Source organism: Netta rufina (genome assembly GCF_964035555.1).
Source record: "Netta rufina genome assembly, chromosome: 3".
Lineage (NCBI taxonomy): Eukaryota > Metazoa > Chordata > Aves > Anseriformes > Anatidae > Netta > Netta rufina.
The window spans coordinates 58,211,900-58,225,225 of NC_140125.1; the positions used below are offsets into that span (position 1 = coordinate 58,211,900).

Here is a 13,326-nt window from a genome sequence, read left to right on the forward strand (position 1 = left end):
TAGATCACTGTTTTCTATTCTTAGGGCTTTTATTGAGTAGTGAGTACACTTGTGTGAAATCTCTGGAACAATTCTTTACTGTGTCTCCTCACAAAATGGGATTTTGTGAAATGCAGTTACCTTTACTTAAGTCTCTTGGTATTTTTAATGAAAGGCTCAATAAAAAAATAAAAATACAACCAACTGTAATGATGTTGTTTTGCCCAGCTATATTAACTGTTGTTTTTTTTTTGTTTGTTTTGTTTTGTTTTGTTTTGTTTTGCTTTTTCCTTACAGATACCTGTGTCACCATGGAGGAGATGAAGAGAACCTTGCTCTAGTAGATCACAAATATCTCTGCGTCATTCTGCATCTCAGTGTTTAATAACAATGGAAAATGTCCAAATGCTATAACAAGTCTTTGCAAATGTATAATAAACTGTTTAGGAAAGTTCATGCAATGAACAGGACTGTATAATAATCACATTAGTGTACAGACACAAATCTAATGCCTATAGACTACTGCGTGGAAAGTTCCAAAGAGAAAGAAAAGTCTGTGAACTTGCAACAGCCCTGGAAAAATGGGAGCAACAAAACTTTAAAAAGCACAGCTTTGGACACACTCCATGAGTCTGCACAGCTTTCAAGTGAACTAGCACTTAAGACCTTGTGTAACAAAATGGACTCTGGGGACACAGCTATAGGGCAAAAAGCTACCTCAAGGTCTGGAGAAACTGCTAAAGTACCAAGTAGATGGAGGCAAGAACATTCAGCTGTTATTAAGATGAGCACTTTTGGCAATCAAGAAGTACAGAGGCAACCACAAATAGATCACGAGCAAATTGGAAACACAGCATCAGCACAACTTTTTAGTTCTGGGAAACTGGTATCATCGAATGAGGCTGCACAGCAAGTCACGGAGAAGCAATATCCACAGCATCGTCCAACTCCTTACTCATGTCAACATTCACTTTCTTTCCCACAGCATTCATTGCCACAAGGCTTCTTGCACAACATAAAGCCACATCAGAGCTTGGAAGGCCCTCCTTGGCAGTTTCCTAGCCACTTGCAATCAGTTGCCTCAGAGGACTTGTTTCCTTTTCATATGCATAGCCATAGTGGAGGTTTCTCCAGGAAGAAGATTTCAAGTTTGAACCCTGCGTACAGCCAATATTCACAGAAATCTTTAGAACAATCAGAAGATGCTCACAAAAAGGAGCACAAACCCAAAAAGCCTGGCAAATACATTTGTCCTTACTGTAATCGGGCTTGTGCCAAACCTAGTGTACTTAAAAAGCATATTAGGTCTCATACTGGGGAGCGACCATACCCTTGTGTTCCTTGTGGTTTCTCCTTCAAGACGAAGAGCAACCTCTACAAGCACAGGAAGTCACATGCCCATGCAATTAAAGCAGGACTGGTACCTTTCACAGAATCAGCAGTCTCCAAATTGGACCTAGATGCCAGTTACATTGATGTGGAAGCTGAAATACATTCAGATGGTGAGCAGAGCACAGACACTGATGAGGAGAGCTCACTGCTTGTGGAAGGGTCTGACAAAATGAGCCCTGTTCCGCAGCTCCCCCTGGACATTGCTAGCAGAGGCAATTTTCACTCCTCCATGGAAGAGTCCTTGGTGGGGCCAATGAAAGTGCCCATTTTGATTATCCCTAAAAGTGGAATTCAGTTACCCAGTGAGAGTTCACCCTATATTGGCTCTGATATGTTGCAAAACCCATCCTTAAGTACTAAGTCTGATGACTCTCACACAGTTAAACAGCGACTTGCACTAAGACTCTCAGAGAAAAAAGGGCAAGATTCTGAGCAGTCATTAAACCTCCTGAGCCCACACAGTAAAGGAAGCACTGACTCTGGCTACTTTTCCCGCTCAGAAAGTGCTGAGCAGCAAATAAGCCCACCAAATACTAATGCAAAGTCTTACGAAGAGATCATCTTTGGGAAGTTTTATAGGATTAATCAAAGGACAGCACTAACAGTAGCCACAACAAATCAGGAACACAGTTTAATGGGTAGAAAGGGTAAAGCAGAGCCATTACCTCTCTTAAATAACAGAATGGATATCAAGATGCTTGAGGAACATATTTCTCAGCTTACTCCAGGTAAAGAAGAACTCATTGACTCCAGTAATTTGAGCACTATTAAATCTACACAAGTTTATCCAGGCAGCAATACAGAATCTAGACAATCCCAGGCCGCATCATCCATCAAAAGTGAATCCAACTTGTATCAAGCCGGTCAGCAGGGTGAGGTGCCTGTCCTTCTAGAGCCCCCAGTAGATTCTTCTCCTCTTATTAGAAGTAACTCCATGCCAACCTCTTCTGCAAACAGCCTAAGTATTCCCCCGTCTCTGAGAGGAAGCCATTCATTTGATGAGAAGATGACTGGCTCAGATGATGTATTTTACCCTGGCACAGTGGGAATATCCCACCAAAGGATGTTGAGAAGACAGGCTGCCTTTGAACTGCCCTCTGTGCAGGAAGGGCACTCAGATTCAGACTATCATGGAAGACCAGGGAAAAATATAATTATTGCTTCCAGCAGACAACCAGCAGGTGACAAAGGACCATCCTCAAAAGAGAAGAAAGCAGGAGACAAGACCTTTTATGACTATGATGCCAGTGGAAAGCACTACAGAAAATGGGAAGAATATGAAGCTCAGAAGCAAAACTACAGGGACTCGCCATCCTTAGGTGGAGCAAACAAGGGGGGAGAGTACTTCATTGATCCACTCGGACAGTCTCAGGCAGTGCCATCCATGCTTGGAACAACTTTTGAAAACAGAAAGCGCAGGAAAGAGGAGAGTGTTGGAGATGAGGAGGACAGTCCCATGCTTTGCAGCAGTACAACTGGCACCACTGGAGGAATTCAGCCTTTGGACTTTGATCCCAAATCCCAAATTCAGGATGTGCCAAGGAGTGGATTTTCCCTTCAAGGTCTAGACAATTCTGCCCATTGCCATGCAGAGCGTTTTGAAATGTGCAGGCCTTACTTGCAGTCTGGAAGTCCTGCAGCTTCTCTGGAAGACTCATCCTTAATTGCAGAGCAAGAAAGGACTGCAGAATCACTAACTAGAAAGCCCCCTGGAAATGTCATCTCTGTCATTCAGCACACAAATTCGCTGAGCAGGCCAAACTCATTTGAAAGGTCTGAATCTACAGAACATGTTGTATGCCAGCAGGATAAGATCTATTCACCATCTGAAACATGTGAGAGTGAGATTTCTGAGTCCCCCATGAGCCCAGACCGAGCTCCACAAACAGAAAATACTGACACCAGTAAGCCACCTCCATCCCAGCAACCTCAGCCGTATCATATGCAGCCCAGATTGGTTCGCCAGCACAACATACAGGTACCTGAAATTCGTGTCACAGAGGAGCCAGATAAGCCTGAAAAAGAAAAAGAAGTGCAGAACAAAGAGCAGGAGAGACCCACCGAAGAATTCCAGTGGCCCCAGAGAAGTGAAACCCTTTCTCAACTTCCAGCTGAAAAGCTACCACCCAAAAAGAAGCGCTTACGGCTGGCTGACATGGAGCACTCCTCTGGAGAGTCTAGCTTTGAGTCCACAGGTACAAGCCTCTCTCGCAGCCCTAGCCAAGAAAGCAATTTATCCCACAGTTCAAGTTTTTCAATGTCCTTTGAAAGAGAAGAAACAATGAAGTTCATCACACCTCCCAAACAAGATGAGTTTGGAAAACAGTCCGAGTTTTTAACAGTTCCAGCTGGTGCTTACTCACTTTCCGTCCCTGGGCATCACCATCAGAGGGAAATGAGACGCTGCTCGTCTGAACAGATGCCCTGTCCTCATGCTGCTGAAATCCCAGAGATCCGAAGTAAATCCTTTGATTATGGGAACCTGTCTCATGCCTCTTCAGCTGGGACACCTACTACTGCACTATCTCCATCACGAGAAAGGAAGAAATGCTTCTTGGTTCGCCAGGCTTCCTTTAGTGGTTTTCCAGAGATTTCCCAGACTGATCAGAGCACAGAACAAAGTATAAAGCAGGAACAGATGGAACACGCACAGGCTGGTCTCCGCTCCTCCCAGCTTGCCTGGCATCACTCCCCTTCCTCTGTACTTCAGCCCATTCAGGTGGATGACTCTGGAAAACAGGCTGTTGGCTCTTGTGCTCAGCTTAGTAATAGCTCATCCCACCTTGCCCAGCAACAGGCTCTTCTTGCAGATAGCCCAGAAATGTTAAGGACTCCCTTGATCCAACAAGCACCTTATATTTCCAGCAAACATCCATCAGAGCAGCAGCAGCTATTTGCACATCAGGATAAGGTCCCATTTCCCCCTATTCATAACGCCTTATTTCAGTTCCCATATCCAACTGTCTGCATGGTTCACTTGCCACCATCTCAGCAGCCAGTCCTGTGGCAGTCATGCTCAGAACCTCTACACTTCCAGCATCATTTTGTACAACAGCTGCAGAAATCTTATGTCAAGCCACCTTTCCAAACAGACGTTCCTCCAAGTTATCACCTGGAACATAATTCAGAGTTTATTGGAAAGAAACCAGCTGATTATGTACATGCTAAAGAGCAAGCATACCAGCATTACTCAGGAACATCTGGGCAGTATTCAAAAAGTACTCTTGCGAAGTACCAGTCAGATCATAGCATTAAACCGACCGATACCTCCTCTGAACAGCATCTTCAGCCAGAGTTTGACTCCCCATCTGATGGATCTGTACAGTCTTTGCCAGGAACAGTTGTTCCCGTCAGGATTCAAACCCATGTGCCATCATATGGTAGTGTCATGTACACAAGCATTTCCCAGATCCTTGGACAAAGCAACAGTCCCGCAATTGTAATTTGTAAAGTTGATGAGACTGTTTCTCAAAGAACATTGGCAACCAATGCAACAATGCACGGAATTGGATTTAACATAGCTCAGATGCTAGGCCAGCATGGAGGGCTGGAAAAATATCCTTTGTGGAAAGTGCCGCAGACACTATCACTTGGACTGGAGCCCTCGATTCCCCTCTGTTTGACTTCTAGTTCTGACATGGCTTCTACCTTGGGAGGAGGCAAACGGATGCTTTCACCTGCCAGTAGCTTGGAGCTCTTCATGGAGACCAAGCAACAGAAACGAGTCAAAGAAGAAAAAATGTATGGGCAGATAGTTGAGGAGCTAAGTGCTGTTGAGTTAACTAACTCCGATATAAAGAAAGATTTTCCAAGAATGCAGAAGCCTCAACTGGTAAGGCAGAGCTGTACTACTGAGCCAAAAGAAAGTCTGCCATCCATGTCATCCTCTTCACCACTGTCATCTTCATCATCTCAAGATTACCCACCTGTCAGCATTCCGACAGCTGATGCTTTCCCACTAAGCAGGGAGAAACTTTCAAGTTTTGATTCCACATCACCAGGGCAAAAGTCCAGTGGCCCTTCTGAAGGAAGAGACTCGCCAGAAGAACTGGATGTGGATGAAACAGCCTCAGATATGAGCATGAGCCCACAGAGGTCTTCATTGCCACCAGGAGAAATTCAGCCGGAAGACCAACTGAAACATCAGAAAATGCCTCTTGGGATGCTAGTCCAGATGGCATCCAATAACAGTGGGAAAGTCACAGGTTCTACCATTCTCCTGACAGATGTAGCAGATTTTCAGCAGATCCTTCAGTTCCCAAGTCTTCGCACTACTACAACTGTGAGCTGGTGTTTCTTAAACTATACAAAACCCAATTACATTCAGCAACCAACCCTCAAGTCTTCTGTTTACGCTTCATGGTGTATAAGTTCATGTAACCCAAACCCATCTGGGCTAAGTACAAAGACCACTTTAGCACTTCTAAGGTCTAAGCAAAAAAACACCACAGAAATCTACACTCTGGCTGCTATGCATAGACCTGGAGCTGGTAAACTGACATCATCAAGTGCATGGAAGCAATTTGCTCAGGTAAATAAGAGGTTTTAATAAAATTAAATTAATATATCTTTATTTGAGAAAATACTTGTAAACTATGAAATGTAAGGTTCCCCCCGCCCAAAAAAATAATATATATATAAATATATCCCCATTGAGAAATCAGGCTTTGACATCTTCCCATGACAACTTATGAGCCTCAATTTACTCCTCTGCAAACTCTGATACTTCTGTTGCCTCTGTCTCCATTTTGAGAATCAGTTGTGAAAAGTGAGGCTTTTAAAGCCCTCTCTTCACATGTGCCAGAACCCAATACATTATCTCCTTTTATTTTTCCTACCTTTTTGCCATGTCCTGATTCAAACAGTAGACACAAACATCCGTGCAAGTTCATAAGTAAAGATTAAGTTAAAATTGAATAAGGATTTTCAGGTCATTTTAATGTCTTTTACATATTGACTCTTCCTCATGAACTAAGCATTAGATAATGGTGCCAGGGAAAATTCTGTAATAGCAATAAATTACCTTCTAAGGCTTTTCCATCTCGATTTTCCATGATTATTTTTTTTTTCCTGGGGAAAGATATGGTGCTGTCTTTTCTGTCAAGACTCTCATAAAAATTTGTCCATGCTGCCCCCTCTCTTATTCGCCATCAAATTGAATGGGACAAATTAATTCGTTGTATAGAGTTGCACCAAAATGAGAGTTTGGCTTTGACCTGGAATGTTAAAAGTACTTGAAATGAAGTGTGCATTTATTGTGTGTTCCAGCAGTAACACCGTTCCTTGACTTTGTTCTACAGATGAAACACGAGCCATTCTTCTTGTTTGGCAGCAAGCTTGAAAAGAAAGTAGTGGGGAATATTATAAAAGAAAGAGTAAAAGGAGACATTCATGGAGATAAAGACATTACATCCAAACAAACTGAGCCGATACGAATTAAAATCTTTGAAGGAGGGTAAGAAAATGCAACTGGAAATGTCAAGCTCAGCCTGTTGTTTTAAAAAGATTTGAAAATGAACATGAATGAACTGGGATGTAAACAGTCTCCTGTATTTCTGCTGTGTATTTTAGCTCCCAAGCTTCTTTCTGTTTTGTGTATATGTCAGTCTTAAAACAAACTACAGGATACCTGTATAGTTAGTTACTCTTGGCACAACCTTTGCTATTAGGACAATTATATTTTTTAATATCTGTGTGAGAGCACTCACTCCAAATTGTCACTTTCATTCTTTAGGTCAAAAATAAATGGATAGACACTTAACAGTTTGTCATTTTCTATACTTTTTTTTTTTTTACTTTTTTTTTTTTTTTTTTTTTAATCTAATGGCTTCTGTGAGGACATCCTTCATTTTTAGACTCTGTGTGCCTCCACTTACTTGCATGGGTTAGCTAGGTATGCTTACTCTTATTCTTATAATACTACATTACTGGATTTTGAATTCTGGAGATAAAATGTGAGATGTAAAAGCAAGATAGCAATGATATCTATGATACCTAAACCTAATCCATAGATCTGTCATGTAAGGTTGATAAAACAATGCTTAATTTTACTATGGCCATCTACTACTCATGTAATAATAGAAACAACTAACAAAGAGAGTGAAAAAGGAGACCTGAAAGCCCATTAGCAATGTTTTGAGGCTTATGAAGCTTGTTATAAAAAAAAAAAATTAAAAAAAATGGATAGTTGTTTGCCTCTCTTGGAGTATACTCTAAAATGTAAGATATTGGTTTTTTTGTTTTAAAGAATTCTGCCAAGATGCAATTAATTTGACAAAGGTTAGTAGTGAATAGTCAGGTGGCTGAACAAGCTGTTTATTTTAGTCTTACCACACCCAAATGGTCTCATAGCGATGTGTTATTGGGATAATTAAATAGGTTAGGATGGAGATGTGATGAATTTGTACATGCCTTTCATTCCTCCATCATTTGATACTCTAAAATCTCAGGTGTCCTTCATTCCCATCGTGTGTTTTGAATCCTCTTGGACCCTTGGATAGTCTCCATGAAATGAACATTGACATTTCTTTCTAGTCTGCAACAATGGAAGGGTATAGCCTACATCTTGCTTGAAAGACTGAAAATGTTATTTTGGAGATTGTTATAGGTATGCTGACCCAGACACCCTGATCGTGGCTGTTCTCTGTAGCTTTACAGAACTTAATACCCCAGTCAGTAAGGCGGCTACATGAGAGTGACCCAAATTCAGGGGTGAGTCTAAGTTTATAAGAAATTTAAAGAGCTGTTGCTTAGATTCACACCCACTTTGAAGAATAAAATTTGCCTGCTTCTCACTACGTATCATTTCTGAATTTGGATCAGTCAGTTGAAGATAGTCTGCACTAAGGCGCATGATGAGAGGTCAAAAGAGTAAAAGTTTGTTAAGAAAAGCAACTTTTAGAAAGATTCAGATTAGCATGGGCTGTAACAGATCACTCTACCATCTAGCATTTTTTTTAAGAAACTGAACATTACTCACACCATCTTAAGTTTCCTTGTACACCAATAAGGTTTATGTAACTATTTGTGTAAAGGCATATAATTCACGTCAGCCAGACATACCTCCTAGTAATACTTGGCTATGTTTACTTCATTAGAGTGGAACAAAAAGAGAGAAACCTTGATACACACATTAATTTCTAGAGTTGGAGGAGGGGAGGGGGAAAAATAATCTGTGCAATATACTTCCCTAATAGGATCATATAACCTTCAAAGCTTCAGTGAATGCGGTGATAAAGTGTTAATCAGTCCACCCTTTCCTTATAGATCTTCATTTTAATGTACATTTTATAGGAATTGTTTCTGGAAGGGTAGATTTTTTCCTTATATTAGTTTGGTTGCTGTTGTGTTTTTTTTTTTAGTGGATCAAATATCCTTTACATGTTATAACCATGTCTTTCATTATTTTCTGTCCTGACTAATGAGTTTGTCCTCCTCTTCAGGTTTTTGTTTGTGACTTCTGAAAGCTAGCTTTTTAACATGGGTGGGTTTTCACGCTTGCTTGCTCTTGTCTGTAGAGCTGTTCTGTTCTACTCTGTTCTCTTCTGCTTTCATCAAGCTCATCTTTGCGTCACCTGAGCACACACAAGCAGTGCACTGAACTATGCAGCAGATGTCTGTTGTGTTTGTTTCATGTCCCCCCCCCCTAGACAGACAAGCATGCGTGGCGATATCTTGTTTCAGCAGGGTATTTTCCTCTAGTTTTTGTTTGTCTTAAGGAGTGGATTTACTTATAGTTCTTGATTATTTTGGTTCTGTAAATGTGGAGAAGGCAATTCAGAATTCACAGTTGAGAAAGACCTGCAGCCATCACAGTTTTCAGTTCCTGGAAAAGTCTATTCACTACACAGGGAAGTGTAGTCATGCAGATGCTCTATGCCAGGGGAGTGGAGCGCATGTATGACAGGTACAAGTAGGTTTTAAAAAACAAATAAATAGGGCTGGGGACTGGGGATCCGTGAGAAGGTGAGGTAACAGAAAGAACAGAGTTCAGCAGAAAAGTAGATGGCATAGCACATCACCACATCACTTGCTGCACCAAAGTCAAGAGCTGTTTGTAAGCATCACAGCAGAGGGGTTTTTGAAGGAAGAAGCTAACAACCATATTATTACCTCTGGCAGGTGGCTTGATTCAAATGAAATTATTTAAATCACAAAATCATCTTTCCACTAGCTGTGACTACCAAACCTCAGAGCAATGTGAAGCAATATTCCTCAGTGAAAATCAACAAGTTGCAGTTTGGTAGTTGCTACAGTAGTTAGATACTCACAGTGTGAAGTTGAAAGAAAGGAGGGATAGAGAATGTTCCCGCTCATCTGACATCTTGTTTAATGACTTTACCAGCTTAAGATTGCACAGTTTTTTTTATGTTTGCTCTTGTATATCTATCAGTAATAGATTCTAATTGAAAATCCCCAATAAAATAGCATTTCAGGTAGAAATTGCATGACTATGAAGTTTATGAATGCTTTTTAGCTCTGGAGCCCCATTCACATCAAGCTCAGAGTACCACTGACCATAGTCTCATGAAAGTTGTGTAGTGGGAAAGGGAAAGTCATTGAATGATTTGAGAGAAGCAGAAGTTAGTAGAAAGCTCTAATATTCCTGAGTGCTAGGAAAGGTATTCACCATAGACTCAGACTTCTCATGCTTCAGTGTTTGGACCAGACCATATTTAAATGTCAAAATTGTCTGTGTCATTTCTCTTGCAGTTGTTGTGCTGGTGGGGCATACTTAGAGAGTCAAGGTCAATTGTGGTCAAGAACTGTGCATATGAGTGACAAAGAGATGACTCCTGTCTAATTGACTTTGTGCCCAGGGGGACCTGAGAGGTGACAGAAGATAGTAGAATGAGGTCAGGCAGAGGATGTCATAACAACATTTTTCTTAGCAGTATCAAGCAGGGATGGTTTGGTAGACTCCATCCCAGCAAAATCAGACTATAAGGAGGGATGAAGAGAAGATGGCAGTCTTTCAAGCAATAATGAATATTTTTTCTGTCTGTGAAAGAAGGCCTAGAGGTGGCTGATGAAGCAATAGATGTGAAGATGAAAGAGAACGTGGGAACTGGGGCCCACAGAAAAGCAGAATCCCAGAAATGTGCAGCCAAAAGTACCAGAGAGATGGCTCTTAAACATCATTAAACTACATCAGTTTTGCCTGTGATGCCAGGGACAATGAAAGAAAAGGGAGACAGCCAACTTTATTAGAAAGAAGATGAGAAAAACTGAATTTAGGCACCCACATTTGAAAGACAAGCTGATGTTTTTCATAGATAATGAGATGGATGTGAGAACAGGACAGTGTTTTATGTATTTGTAATATATTAGTTTCAGTATTTATATTGTTGGTGGCATTATTGAATATATGGAAGAAGTGTTACTCTAAGAAAAGCAGATTTGAAAAATGTTTCAGCTCTATAACCCCAAAATTGCCACTGCTTCTTGTAGAGTTATCATCACATTAATAGAACCTTCCACACAAACCCTTATTTATGTAAAGTGCTGACTGTCAGTACCAGTGATAGTTTGTGATCTCTGCATCCACAGTGTGACTGAGAGTACTTTGTGCTGCTTAGAGAGAGGACAACAGAGGAAAAAGGGTAGAAAATTTATTATTTCTCAGTTCTTGCAATTTCTGGATTTTACTTTGGGTGAATGAGGATGAAGTTCTCCCTCTAGGGAATGCCCAGCAACTTCAAACCTCAGAATAGCTGGAGCAGATCTCTTCAGCCCTTTTAGATTTCAGTCTTACCGTTTTAGCATAACAGTAAAGGAAATGTACAGCTTTACATAGATTTGCATATCTTATTTATTATCTAACTACAGATAATGTAATCAGCAAAAATAGCATGGAATGCTTACGCCTGTGCTGAGAAAAATTCCTTTAACAGTGTTCTGCTAAGTAAGCAGGTTGGAAGTTGCCAATTTTGTTTGTAGAGCAGCAAGTACCTGCATGAGATCAACACGGTGTCCCTTAAGGAGGGTTCCATCTTCGTGAAGTTCAGACATCTGTAGTGTAAATACGTACATACTTGCTAGTCATCTGCATTCCCTTTATGCTTAGTGGAGAGAAACAGGATGTGATTTATCTGATCCCAAGGGATAAATATACTAAAATAGGTCAAATGAATCATGCCACAAAAGGGCTCTGTCTTCAGTGGTGGTAGACGCCTGTGTGAAACAAGAGTACAAATTAATCCAACACACAGATCCATATTTGAGGTTGTGCTTTGTCTATAGGAATAATCTGTTTCCTTACAAGGTGTTTTCACTATGCCCATACTATAGCCCTTTGGTCTTGTATTAAAAATAACTAAGATACACAAACACATTGGGACCAGTGCATTCCCTGAAAGGAAAATACATTGTGAGCTCCAGCATGAAAAGTTTGTGTGGAATTCTGTGGCAGCTTTGTGTTGAGATACATACAAGATCAGATCAGATACACAGAGGCAATGTTTGTGCATGTGTGTTACCTAGAGGCTGCATGATTTAAATGCTCATTCTCTTCCAACAGGTATAAATCAAACGAGGATTATGTCTATGTCAGAGGTCGTGGCCGAGGAAAGTACATTTGTGAAGAATGTGGAATTCGCTGCAAAAAGCCAAGCATGCTCAAAAAACATATCCGCACTCATACTGATGTCCGGCCTTATGTATGCAAGTTGTGCAATTTTGCCTTCAAAACTAAAGGTACTTGACCTTTTTTGCTGAACTTTTGCCACTTCCCAAACAAATCCTGAGCAATTTTGCCATCTGGAATCCAAGCACCCTTTTCCGTCAAGGAAAGAAGTTTCTTCAAAATAAAATGGCTGTATTTATGGGTACAGGACTCCATGAGAGAGATTGTTCTCTCCTGTTGAATTTGCCCAGGAATTTCATGAGTCTCAGAGACTCCTTGGATAGTTTCATTAAGAGCTATTGGCTCTTGACTGGTCCATCTGTCTGCAGAAAAAATCTAGTAGCATAAGAACTGCCCTTACAAATAATACTTTCTGCCAAAATTGTTATGTGGTACAAATTTTAATTGCAACAACACTCAAATGCTACCGGGAGAGTACACTTATTATGACATAATGTAGAAGCAGAGCATCAGCTGCTGAGGAAAACATGCCTTCACAGGCTTTACAGTGGGTCAGTTTCAAGTTTATAAATAATGTATGTCTCCCAGATGGGCAAGTCCATCCACTGCGGCATTAATTATGAATAGAGATCTGATAGCCTGTGTTCACATGTATTTATCAGCACAGAAAAAAGCTTCCATTTGTCACCCTGAGGCCACAGATAATGATATTCTTTGGAATTTGGATTTGCCATGAAGCTGTCTCCTTAAAAGAAAAAAATCATTTTCTTTGATAGCATTTCTTTGTAGCGCAGCCCAAATGAGCCTTACGTTCTCAGTTTCTTAGCTCCCCTTTGACAGGCAAGGGAAATGGATTCTGGTCCCACTGCACTGAATTTACTTTAAGGGGGAGAGAGGAAGCTGAAAGAAATTTCTCTTGAGATCCCAGCACAGCTTCATGGCTGTTTTGAGGATTGAGGATTGTAATAGTTTCCATGACTCCAGCACTTCTTCCTCTGCCAAAGATGGGAATAGCTGATGGATGGTAGTAGATCCATCAACCTAATTTAAGATGAGAACTTTCATCGGGGTGTAGAGACAAAGAGAAGGAGCTGCTCATGGTAGTCCCAATGGGCCATCTGTGGAGCTGTTCTCAGATCACTGTTTACATTTGACATTGCAGGAGAAATGGGTCTTGAGGAGAGACTTGAAGAAGGATTGTGGTTTTGCAGCTCTGTTCAGAGAGGACATTCCAGGCAGAAGAGATGGCATGGAAATAAATGTGAAATTGCTTGCTGAGGCTGGCATTTCTGGCAGAGAAGAAGAAACAGGGAGGAGGTGGCGTGCTATTGCACAAGAGGGGGATGAGTAGGAAGAGACTAAGCCTTCAA

General features: G+C 41.0%; 1 protein-coding gene across 2 annotated transcripts in view; it reads left to right on the forward strand.

Moving 5' to 3' along the window:
- The window catches only part of HIVEP2 (HIVEP zinc finger 2), a 135,245-nt gene that overhangs the window by 107,453 nt on the left and 14,466 nt on the right, over nt 1-13,326 (forward strand). For both annotated transcript variants that reach the window (XM_084284383.1, XM_084284384.1), the window contains 3 exons: nt 277-5,902; nt 6,672-6,826; nt 11,891-12,066. In XM_084284383.1, coding sequence (XP_084140509.1) covers nt 488-5,902; nt 6,672-6,826; nt 11,891-12,066 — 5,746 coding nt within the window. In that variant the 5' untranslated portion in view covers nt 277-487. The remainder of the gene's footprint in view (nt 1-276; nt 5,903-6,671; nt 6,827-11,890; nt 12,067-13,326) is intronic.